This window comes from Pezoporus flaviventris, unplaced genomic scaffold, assembly GCF_033815535.1.
Source record: "Pezoporus flaviventris isolate CSIRO_AGI_PZ_B2104156 unplaced genomic scaffold, CSIRO_AGI_Pfla_v1 ptg000029l, whole genome shotgun sequence".
Classification (NCBI taxonomy): Eukaryota; Metazoa; Chordata; class Aves; order Psittaciformes; family Psittacidae; genus Pezoporus; species Pezoporus flaviventris.
Genome location: NW_026892577.1, coordinates 280,591 through 293,248, shown reverse-complemented (window position 1 = coordinate 293,248; position 12,658 = coordinate 280,591). Strand labels below are relative to the sequence as shown.

Genomic DNA, 12,658 nt, shown 5'->3' with positions numbered 1-12,658 from the left:
ACTTAATCCTTTAATATTGACTTCATGAATATCTACTTTGTGTTGTTAGTTGAACTGGGTCATTGGGAGTCATTTTGATTACAGAACAACACTATTGCCAGGCACATACCTCACATAATTCACAAGCAGCTCAAGACTGACGTACAGTTATACAAGAAGTCTGTCAGGCAATTCATTAAAAACAACAAAGGAAAAGATAAACCACAAAATAAATCTGTGATTAACCAAAAACCAAAAGCCACAAAGGTGCTCAATTAATGAGGTTCACTATTCATTTTGAGAGTAATATGTTTTATGTAGCCAGAAACTGCAGAGTAAATGCATTATGTAGTAGCAGACAGAAGTAAGAAGACATGCAAGCTCCCAGTACATGAGTTATGTTTCTATTACATTCCTTGCTTGGACTGTTCGATGCAGCAGCACTTTTGCAACTACACTATCCTGCTAATGCTTGTGTGAAAGCAGTAGCAGAACTGGGTTTACTGTTATTTGCAGACCTGTACATTTACAGGATTCCCACACTGTAAATAACCACAAGCAACCAGGGGATTAATCCTAATTCTGGGAGCTTCCACTATTAAATAAGATACTCAATTCATCCATGAGCAATAGTTACTGGAAGTCATTATGGTCTGCTGAAGCTTGCCAGAGTTTTTGTGATTTTCTGCACTGCCTATCTAAATCCCAACAGACACAGAGTAATGCAGTCCCACACAGACCGTGCAGCACAGTTTTGGGCTCACTCATGTGCTGGAACAGGAAATCATTCACTTTTCCTAATCCAAGTTTAGATATGTTTCCTCAGCTCTGACATATAGTAGTATATCATGCAATATTTTTAAGAAATTCTTGTAAAATACACTTTACAGTGTATTTGGCCTGATTCCCCTCTATAAGAAAGCTCCTTTAAGCACCCCTCCAGAACCAGAAAGTCACTTTAAAGCCTCTTTTTGCTTAGAAAAATGATGCAGATCACTGTGGAAATAAGGAAGGTAAACCCTATCTTTCCTTGTGTCCACTTAGCCTATAATAATGGTACAAATCCTTGCTCGCCAATGCCCATACGTTACCTACCAGAAGTATTTTATGTCCAAAAGGGCACTTAGGTATCTATCAACAGATTCACTAGACTATCCTTCATAATTCAATTCAAACAGGGTGAGAGAGATTCACAGCTAAACCCAAGTACCCTAAAGAAGCTTTAAATGATCCCCACATACTTCCGCTGATGGCTTCATAGGCACTCTGGCTCTGAGTCACCATCTGGCATCTCTTAATTCCCCCTCTTGTTTCTCTCACCTTTTTTAGGTTGCCATTTTTAGCTACGGGTAGAAAAGAGAAGCAGTTTTCCTTTTACACCTATCGATTTAGCACTGTCTGTGATTGCATGAAAAATAAACCTCCTTGCTCTTCTTGGTGGTGTACCATCCCTTCCAGCACACAGCAGACACCCAGAGCACCCTGTTCTTTCCCACACTGGGATGATAAAACTGCCAGGGAATGGAATCACAAATGTTCACAAATGTTAGCTGTGCTACAAGGAAATTGGAAATGCGCTTGCATCAGAAATAATGAATTAACACTGCAGTGTATTTTGCTAACAGTTTAATGTGGTAGTTTTCATTACTTGATCAGATGTGTAAAAACCCAACCAAACACCTTTTGAAGTCAACCAAAATAGCCAGAGAAAGGCTTCTGGAGGAGCAAGGCTAGCCCCTGAAAGAGGCAGATGTGCTCAGTGATCAGCATCATCTGTGGCTCAGGAAAAGAAGTCCCCAACAGGAAAATAATCAGACAGCAGCAGTGTTAGAGACCCATCTGGGGCTGGCCACAGTTTCCTCTAAATGCCTTTATTCCACTGTCCATGCCCTTTGTTCTTGTTTGCACATGAACAGTGTGTTCAGGCAGGTTACTGAGAAGTAACTTCTACACTGGAGATGTAACTGCACAGATATGATGGCCATGACCATCCTTGAATGAAATCCCATGCAAAAATGAAGGAAACTCAAATGATCTCTTTGATTAATGGCTTACTGAATTAAATAGGACCAAAGTGTCCACTAAGGTATATCCTTGGGACAGAAAGATTAAAGGTGATTTTATGTTTCCAATATGAGTGACTATTCCTGCAACCCCTATTTTCTCTGGTGAATATCTGAACTGAGTTAGGGCTACTGAATGTTTTTCATGTGTAATCACTGGATTGTAAAAGGCAAATAATTTGGACTACATCAGAGCTTTGCTTGTTCCCATTTTCCTTGAGTACCCAAACCCCTAGTGTTAAAGGCATGTATTTACATGTTCATTTCAAAAAGTTCTGCTTAATAAAACATGCAGGATTAGAAGATACATACTCACCATAGGCCTGACAAAAAGATCAAGTCTAATGTAGCCTTTTTATCATAACAACACAAGCACAAGCAACAATTATGTGTGAATATGAGAACCAAATCTCAGCTCTGTACACTGATAACAAATCTGTTGGTAGTCTGCTTTTAACACAACGAATTGGGCAAGGCTCAAAAATCCCAGGAACAAAAGGCTCAGACATTGAAAAAGGAATAAATTACTTCTTCTGCACCATGTCTTCCGCTTCCACTACTTCATCTTTTTGACAGATTCTATGATCACACAGCTGACAGAAGTGTTCATTCCAAAACCAAAGGAAATAAGTGAAATTTGATTGTGAGCTGTCTGATTGACCTGTCTAACCAGCTCACTGAACAGAGAATAACATTAAAAACCAAGAATGAATTCAAATAATGAGTGACTCGCAATATGCTGGAATTTCAGGAACAAGTCTAGACTCAAGTTCATGCTATTAAAATCTATTCAGTGAAACCATCCCTTTTTTAAAGAGGTATTTTTCTCACCTTACGTTTGAATTCAGAGAAGGCTGATGGGAGAATTACTGTAGGAAAGTTTTCTCTAGCATAATCAAATGTGTTTATTCTGATTTATTTTTCTCATGTTACATTATTCATTGAAATCATGAGTAAGGAAAGATGCTAATCAAAAAGATTTGGCCAGTGTTGAGGGCATTGCTCATTGTTCATTCTTGCTCATCCTTTGTCTCCTTTCGTTGTGGCGTTCTTTAAAGTACAGGCTCTTAAATGGAATGGCTATGTTACATTTTATTATTCTACATATTTGTAGAAGTGCTGAGGGAAAAATAGAAGCTTGTAGATGAAAGCACACTCATTAAAAGCCACATGTTTTCATCTTTGCTTGTCACATCTGGCAATTAGGATGTGATACAGGCCACATTAAAATTCATGGGATATGCACCTAGGGCCAATGAGTTCATTCTGAGAAGTTGCTGGCATAAGAATTATAAGCAAAAGCTTTATAATTGAAATCTACATTCTAGGTCACAAGAGCGCTCCACTTTCTCTCGGCTTCTCAGGAATGGAGCCAGCTACAGGATTTAACAGAAGTGATACAAATGGGCTAGAAAACAGCAGTGCTGGTAATTACCCAGCATATGGGTAATTCTGTGCTTATTTCTTCTTAGTCCCTATACAAGTCATTTATCGCTAAGTAGCTTTCATTAAATAACAGCCTATGTAAGCAGTCATCCCCCAACCTTCATTTTACCCTCTGATTCAGCTCCCTAACCCAAAAACCTGTTTCTTGTCCCCCCTGAATCTCATTTGTACTTCCAGCTCCTGCCCCATTCCCCTTCATATCATCCCCATAAGCTCCCTGACACATTGCTGACAGCCTTTGCTGGCTCTGCTCCCTGACAGACCCATACCAGTTACCCCATCTGGCTTGTGGCCCTCGCGTTTCACTTGAAGGCACCCTGTGTCTAATAGCTGCTTCCAAGCCAGAGCTCTGAGGCATTACCATATCTTCAATGTGCCAGCAAAGCTCAACACGCTGCACTGCAAATGTCTTTGCAAAATTGACTTCGATGACTCTCTTTGCTCCTAGGCTTCCTCCTGACTCTCTAGGTAAGCCTTCAGCCTGCCTGTGTTTTCACTCTCCCATTTTTGCATCTTTGCTCCCTTTTCCATCTTTGCTCTAGTTAAACCCATCCAAAATCACAACTCTAGCAAGCAGTGCTGCTGATTCACAAGCTACCTTTTCCTTCTGTGTTTCCTTCTGTTCTATCTGGAAACCTGGTGTGTCTTGGTGACCTTTTCTTAAGTACTTTCAGCTATCTGTTCAATGTCTTATATATCACTCATATCTTCATCGCAGTGAACAAATTCATCATTCAAATGCCAGCAACACCACAAACATCCATGCTTTCAACTTCATACCCTCTTCATGCCTTCATCACCATTTTACAGACAAATCTTTCCAGTTTTTCCTGAATAACATCTCTATGATTCAGCTTTTCCTCCTCAGTCACTCATCGATGTCTCTCTCCAAGCCTTCATTATCTCATCTCTTGATAAGTGCCTCGATTAATGCACCACCAGTTCTATTTTTATCCATGCAAATCCTTTCTGCAAGATAATTTCATGGTTGCTTGCACTGGTCATTTTATCCTCTTTTTGCCTTCCTTTACTAACTCCTCCTCAGATACAAATCCAGCGAGATCCTGAGCCAGACAAGAAATTCCTATACACTACATAAATTTAAAAAAACAACTAACCAAAACCCCTCAGAATTACAGTGTTGAGCAGCTGGCAACATTACACACAAAAAAAGTATATTTAGCAAGCAAACAGGGATGCATCTAAAGAGTTTCATCAAGCCTGGGGAAAGCAACAGATGAGACAAGGCAAAGTCCTTTTTGTCCAAATGAACCTGCTTGAGCAAGCCCAGAGAGGCCACGGAGCTGCTGCGAGGGCTGGAGCAGCTCTGCTCTGGAGCCAGGCTGAGAGAGCTGGGCTGGGTGAGCCTGGAGAAGAGAAGGCTCCTGAAGGGGAGACCTGAGAGCAGCTCCAGGGCCTAAAGGGGCTGCAGGAAACCTGGAGAGGGGCTTGGGACAAGGGCCTGTAGGGACAGGCCAAGGGGAATGGCTTTAACCTGCCAGAGGGGAGACTGAGATGAGCTCTTAGGCAGAAGCTCTTCCCTGTGAGGGTGCTGAGGCGCTGGCACAGGGTGCCCAGAGAAGCTGTGGCTGCCCCATCCCTGGCAGTGTTCAAGGCCAGGTTGGACACAGGGGCTTGGAGCAAGCTGCTCTAGTGGAAGGTGTCCCTGCCCGTGGCAGGGGTTGGAGCTGGGTGAGCTTTAAGGTCCCTTCCAACACAAACCACTCTGGGATTCTCTGATTCTACGAAATCATGATAACTACATACAAACACACATTATGCAGAGATTACACAGAAATAAAATACTGTGAGATTTGTGAAATACAAAATAAATGTGCAGTAAACCCCATGCTGCCATATAAATAAACATTACTCCTTTATTTTTTGAGGGCATTAAGAATGGAGGCATGGCCAGAACAAGAACTACTCTAAAAAGTATTAGTTTTATAAATCAAATAAAAATAATTATAGATATAACTGTGGTAGATTTAGGTGCAACAGAAATTAAAAGGGGGAACCTTTCAGTCACAACCCACAGCAACGTGCAGCACTGAGCAGTGTTCATAGGGATCTCAACCCCATAAACCTCCTAGTGACAGATTTTTGCCTGTATGCAGGCAGACCTCTCAAACCATTTATATGGGTCTGCCCCACAGCTCATAACCAAGAAGGCATATATTAAATCTATTAAAAGGCCTCATAAAAGAAAAATATTGATGTTAACAAGACTCTTTCCAGTGATTTGAATAGGCTTTGGATAGAAGCCTACATAAACAAGGATGGAATTAGAAAATGGAAATATGTATATACAGAAACCTGTCAATCCAACCCAAGGATGACCTGATACCACTTCATTTATAAGCTGTTTAAAGGGCAAAGAAACTGATTGATATTTTGAACTGTTACCTGGATCAAGTATTTGCAAATATTGATCCTAATAATTATTTGAACCCCCCCCCCACATTGCAACCCCACTATCATCAATAGGACTTCTCTCTACATTGATCTTTCACAGATAAAATATATATGTTCTCTCTACCTTCAGTAATAAGGTTAAATAAATGGAGTCGGTGTCATCTGTTCTGTGCCGTGTCCTTCAGACTGCTATGTTCGATTCCAACTTTGATTCAAAGCTAGGGCTGATCAGTACCAGCTGCTCAGCCAAAGGGCAGATCACACATTTCTTGTTTCTCCTCTTTCTTCATCCCAGCTCCCAGCCAGACTATTGTTTGTTGTAACTAATTAATCCCTCATGCCCTGGCTGCCAGGGAAGCTCACAAACCCCACATTTTTGTATTTATTGCGTGTCTAATACATTAATTCCAGTTCTGGATATATTTATTAACACATTAAAGTATACACATACACACAACACCCATATTTACACAGCCAGATTTAGAGTTACTAGTCATGGATATCTGTTTGATAGCTGCTATTATTACTTTTAGCTGTCCTCTTAACAGGTCAGATGTGAGAAATTATAGTCATGTATCATTATTTAGACACCTGGGATTATCAGATCTTCATTTCAAACCAATTCCTGGTGACACAGTGACATGGCATTAAGCATTGGGGTCACTGCTCTGGCAGGACCTGACCCTCACCTGCATTTGGGAGAGTTAAAAGGAAACATTTCAAGTATTATAGCTAGACCTTTTAACGCTGCATTTAAAAATGCCAGACACTTCCTGCTAAAAACCTCCTGTTTTCACTTATATCTTTAACAAATGGTAACCATCCTCTTGCTGTGTGTTTGCCTGAGGGCTTATTATGGCTATTGCAGTTAAAATAGTTCAGCTGCTCCCAACGAAATACAGCATTTTCCCATATTGAAGTAAGTCTAACAGGCAGATTGCTGAGCTGGTGTCAAGCCCTCCTGTGCTGGAGCAAGAAGTGAGTTTGGTGGAGGGAATTAGTGGCTTGTTATACCTCTGGCTGTTGTTTTTATTAGAATCATAGAATCCCAGACTAGTCTGGGTTGGAAAGGACCTTAAGATCATCCAGTTCCAACCCGCTGCCATGGGCAGGGACACCTCACAGCAGACCATGTAACCCAAAACTCTGTCCAACCTGGCCTTGAACAATGCCAGGGATGGAGCATTTATCACTTATTTGGGCAACCTGTTCCAGCGCTCATAAGCTCATAGGCTTTAAAACCTCTTATTACATATGGCTGGTGAAAGCTTGGTAGCTCAGTTGGTTCAAAAGAGCATCAGCCAGGAGGGACTGAGCTCTTTCCAGGTGCTTTTGGTGGTGCATCACAAGCCCTTGCCAGGATCCCCTTGACTTTCTGCTTGGCCATGCTGTGGAACAGGAGGAGGCTGAGGAAGGACCTTACCTGATGGAATGCAGAAATAAAATGATTCCCTGGACTCAGAGAGCCAGGTAGGGTGAAAGGTAAAAACGAGTAAATTAGAAGAATTCTTCACATGTCAATTGGTTGGCACAAAATGAAGTGTTTTCTAGAGAAGGCTTAAGGAGGTCTATTTTTCTTTTTCTAATTCCGTATTTTCCTATATACAAAAATGTGATACCATGGCCAAATTCAGACTACATGCAAGACCTCAGTATGCTCCCCTAGTAGGTCATCAGTGTTACACAGTTTGAATTTTGTACTGCTGTACCTGCAGTGCATAAACTAAATCAGGCTTGGAAGGGATGAGTGTTCCACAATGATGGAGGTGGTTGTTGGTACTGCTGCTGCCTTCTTTGCACTTGTAAGGTGCTCATTGCCATGGGTGGAGAACAAGGAAGATGCCCATCTGTAAAGAGAAATGAACCCTGCTCTTGCAGACTGGTTGCTGTCCTTAATGGTGTCATGTTTGGTGGAGTATGTGAAGCCATGGGGTTGAGGAAATCAGGGAAATGCCAACAGGGAAGGTGAAAGCAGAGCTGAACTGGAGAACATCCCATTGCAGGCTGGAAATCTGTATTGTCTGCACCACACTGAAGAAGAGTAAGCCTGGTACCTAAGTAGGTAGCTTTAAAATCCATGTGTTGCACATAGTTAGATAATAAAGCCAATAAACTAGTCCTTGTCATGGTCCAGGCAGTATTTTCAGTGGCAATTCAAACTGCCTGCCCCACAGTTTTCCATACTTCAGAAATGGTATTTTCTTATCAGTATTTATTATTACAAGAGCTCATCTATTTGCTTATCAAAAGGTAATGAATTTGTTAGCGTTAATATTAAATGGAAAGTATTTTGTTTACTATCTCCCAGATGTAACTGGCAAAAGCTAAAGCCACTCTACAACCCTGGATCCGCTGTTTTCCTGTACTCCATGTATTAATGGCTCTGCATTGCAAACTTTGCTCCTTATGCTCCAGCTGTTGACATTATAAGTTTCCTTCTGAAGTAAAGCAGAGTGTAGCTATAGGGATTTATAAGTCAAAAGGTCATGGGTGAAACTCACTCCTAAACCTACTGGTATCCCAAACCGTTAAAGCACCAACCATATGTGTGGGAAGCACAGAAAGAAATTACTCTTCTTCCAGGAACAACTGAATGGTAAAAGCTGATCAAGTTTCTGCAGACTTTAATAGCTGCATATTTTCATCCCATCAAACAGAGAAAATAGAGAATGGGATTAACGGTAGACTTTTTTAGTGTAAGTCATTTTTGTTGCTGTTTAATTTCTTTATTTTTGCAGGTCAGTAATTAAATTGAACTTGTTATGACTTAGCCTTTTACAGGAAGATCTTTGTTTACAGATCTCCCTCTGGAGGCCTTTAAAGTGAAATCTGAAAGCAATTCACAGGTTTACAAGTAAAGTAATTCAGGAACCTCTCATAAATTAAAAAAAGAAAGCCAAAGAACAAAGTAAGGTGGCACCATATACAATCAGCTTTTACAGGATCCATCTCCTCCTTCGCTTATAGAACAACAGCTTTAACAGCAACCCAGTTGTCAAGTGTAAGTAAGAAGTTAAAATCCATATACTAGCTAGAGCGCAGCATAAGTAATAATCACCACTCTAAAATGTCTTTACTTGATGAAGAAAGGGTTAAAAAGCCTATAAAAGTTCTGTTCTGTGGGATAATGTGTTGTCATCATCATTGCCACGACCATGGTTACTGTTATTATTACCAAGACTGCTATTAACTGGATATTCATTAATGCTAAAAGTCACAGTCAGCATGAGATTAGCAGACTCCAAGCTCTGGAGGAGGAGGTGGAAAGTTACCTGGTGGAGTTTCAAGAATGGCTTTTCCTTTTTTGTTGCTTTTCTTCGCTTTTAACTCTTTCCTGCTGGGTTTGAACTGGGGGTGCTCCTCTGTATCTGCAGCACGGATAGGTTCTTCCTCTCCGGGCTGCTCCGTGAAAGGGAAAAACTCTTCACCGGGATATGGAAAGGAATAATAGTGATCCCTGTTGCTAATCTCCTGCAGGTAATAATCCTGATCGTCCATGGGTACCGCCTGGGACACGTCCCTCAGCAATGCCACCCCAAAGGCGCAGAGAGCGAGGCAGAGTTGAGAAGAGCATGAGCCTTTCTTGCTAAGGGCAATCATTACCCTTTGCTTGTGCAGCAATCTCTGCAAGCCCCAGAACTTTATATGGAAAGGGAGAAAACAGCCTCGGCACCAAACCCCCTCCGAAGGGGACGCAGAGGGCTACAGGATCCTGCCTGTGAAAAGCGCCTCCGCTTTGGGATAGTTTAGCAGGAGTTGCGAGGAGCGCAGCGGGACGGGGCTGCGGAGGGAGGAGGCAGGACGGGGATGCATGTGATCGTCGGGCTCCCCAGCCAGGCGGACGGACCAGCGCTGCGCTGCGCCGGCTTTTGGCAGGTGGGATCACCAGCACGGCTAGCTTCCTGCTTGCCCTCTCATGCCTTTTGTGTCGCTGTGGCTGCTTTCTTTCCAAAGTAAGAGTTACGAGAGAGTTCCAGCTGAATCCCCCAACGGTTTCTGCAGCCTTCCCGCACGGAGCTGATCTCAGAGCACTTATTCAGAGAACAGTAAACTTGGCAGCCAGCCTTTGCCTCCCAGCCTGTCTTCACAGTGTTCCCCCCCCCACCCCAGGAGGTGCTGTGCAGATGGGGTGGGCACACAGAGCCTAGGATGAGCCCTGCCTGTGGCTGGCAGGGTTCATCCGCCTGTGCTTTGACCCTGGGTGCACATGAAGATGTGGGTCTGTGGCAGATGAGCTTCATTCCATGTATGTTGTGCTGTATTCCCTTTCATTGTATTACATTCTTTTCTTTTTAGCTTTAACAAATGTGGGATCCCTCTCTAGCACTCATCTCAGCCTCACTTGTCTATATATTATATATATATGTTATGTATATATGACATACTTTCTATAAAAAGTGTATTATAGAAAATTTAGATGTTATTTTTTATCAATATACATAAAAATATAAGTAATATACAAGTCTATCTATATAGATATTAGTAAGAAATTCTTCCCTTTGAGGGTGCTGAGGCGCTGGCACAGGGTGCCCAGAGAAGCTGTGGCTGCCCCATCCCTGGCAGTGTTCAAGGCCAGGTTGGACACAGGGGCTTGGAGCAAGCTGCTCTAGTGGAAGGTGTCCCTGCCCGTGCAGGGATTGGAGCTGGATGAGCTTTAAGGTCCTTTCCAACACAAACCAGTCTGGGATTCTGTGATTCTATAACTAATAAATCTCAACGTGTGCCTATTTAAGATGCTTCTCCTAGGGTATATGGGAGCTCTCTGGACTCAGCCCACCTGAAAAACAAGGACATGCTTCATCATTGGCCCCTTTTCTCACTCTTTTTGAATGATCTTGACTTTTATTCACTCTGGAACATCTTCTAAACAGATTAGGATGTATTGTGCTAGCAGCTGCACGCATGCAACCCTGTGTCTTCAATAGAATCAATTTGTTTGAAGATAAAAATCTTATCTTTCATCTTTTTCATACTTCTAAAAACAACCTTCTCTGCTGAAAGAAACGTGCAGCACTTGGCTCACATGAAATATGAATCCTTACTCCTGTGTTGAAAACACCAGCTTATATTTTCATCATGTATATTGTATATCTTGCCATTGTCCAGTCATCTGAGAGACAGCATTACATCTGTTACCCCACTCTTTATTCTGCCTTTGCAATCACATTTCATGTGTGTTTCTCATAACTTTAATACTGTAATTATCACAATTTCATACCTTGCTTCCTATATCTTTTGGTGTATTTGGTGTTAGACTGTGGTGATCCAGTCCCATATATTTAATGATGGTCCCTCCTTTCTAATCACTAGTTCTAAAAGCAATTTTGTGATTATATGATGTCTGTTTTCTAAAAAGACAAATGAAAATATGTTTTCCCCAGCAATTCTATTGTCATCCTTCAGTTTTACATGTTTTAACATCTGGAAACTATGACTTTTTCTATTTTAAATATAGAAATTTTCATTTTCTAAAACTACAATAAAACACACTTTGCTTTTTCACTGCTTTACTGAATTATGTATTTTATTTTGATTTCATTTGATGAAAAACTGCTTCCCATCAAACTTTTCAGATAGCTTCATCTGAAATAGCATTGTCCCCTTTGGCACAGAGCGTGCAGTGAGTGGGTGCAATGTGGGAGCTAAGACCCACTGGATATGGTGTGTGCAACAGACTGCTTGTTCCCTGTATCCGGTGGCATGCTGAATATCCTGTATATCCCATCTTAGTGACTTCACAGAGTTCTTACTCTGTTTGCCCTTTCCAAATTACCCGGTCCTCTCTTCCTTTGGTCCTAACTTCTAAGGGCAGAGCACAAGCTACACAAAATAGGCATAATTCTGTTACCGTTTGCAGCACAGTCACTCTTTTGCAAGTATTGTGGACATTCACATACCTAGAGAAGTAATAGAAAAATAGACTTTTCCATGGCGTCATTAATGATCTATTTTTCCAGTAACTAAAGGAGCTTTAGCTACAAATTAGTATTTGACTCATTGCAGTAGTCGAAGGACGTGTAGAAGCAGGAGAGGATTTACATTTCCAAACATAACAAGAAGTGTTTTCATAAAATATCAAGTCAAAAGTACATTAATAAAAAAGAATGAGGATTGTGATTAGGGGGAATTTTACTTTATCTGCTTCTGGCAACTTTAAATGTATAGATTTCAGTAATTTATGTGTGTAAACATTATGTCTTTTCTCTCCCATATGTTAACTTTTCTATCTATAAAGAGACAACTGTGTGGGCTTTATTTTTTTAATTTATTCCATATATTTTAATTTATTCTATATATTCGTATACAATGTGCTATATTGGATTTGGACCTCTTTAGAAGGTGAGTATGCATAGTTAGCTGTATGTATAAAGTATAGCAGCAAAGCATTCCGGCAGTAACAGACATGTACTTATTTCATGTATATAAAAAAATATATTTAAGTGACACAAATACCCACCCAAATGTTACCCAGCTCACCCATCACAATGCCTCATCATTCCTGTATCCAGTAACTCATTGTTCTATGTTCATGTCATTTAAGTGAGGTGTTGGTAGTTAAATTAGGGGCCAAGCCACCTACAGGCAGCATTTTGCCTCATTCTGTCATCTCACCCCTAATGATTTTGGATTTTTCTGGCATATTACAAAACACTGAAGATCCCAATGAAGTTTCCATGCATTGCAGATAGCTGGGAGTCCCTGCAAGGGCTTCCTCACCAAGTGAAAGGCCAGCACATCAGCATGCTGAGAACAGG

At 41.3% G+C, this 12,658-nt stretch overlaps 1 protein-coding gene across 1 annotated transcript in view; it reads right to left on the bottom strand.

Annotated features, from left to right (window-relative positions):
• The window catches only part of CPXM2 (carboxypeptidase X, M14 family member 2), a 78,264-nt gene extending 68,544 nt beyond the window's left edge, over window positions 1-9,720 (bottom strand). The window contains exon 1 of the mRNA XM_061458557.1: window positions 9,176-9,720. Coding sequence (XP_061314541.1) covers window positions 9,176-9,503 — 328 coding nt within the window. The 5' untranslated portion in view covers window positions 9,504-9,720. The remainder of the gene's footprint in view (window positions 1-9,175) is intronic.
• Between the last annotated feature and the right edge of the window lie 2,938 nt (window positions 9,721-12,658).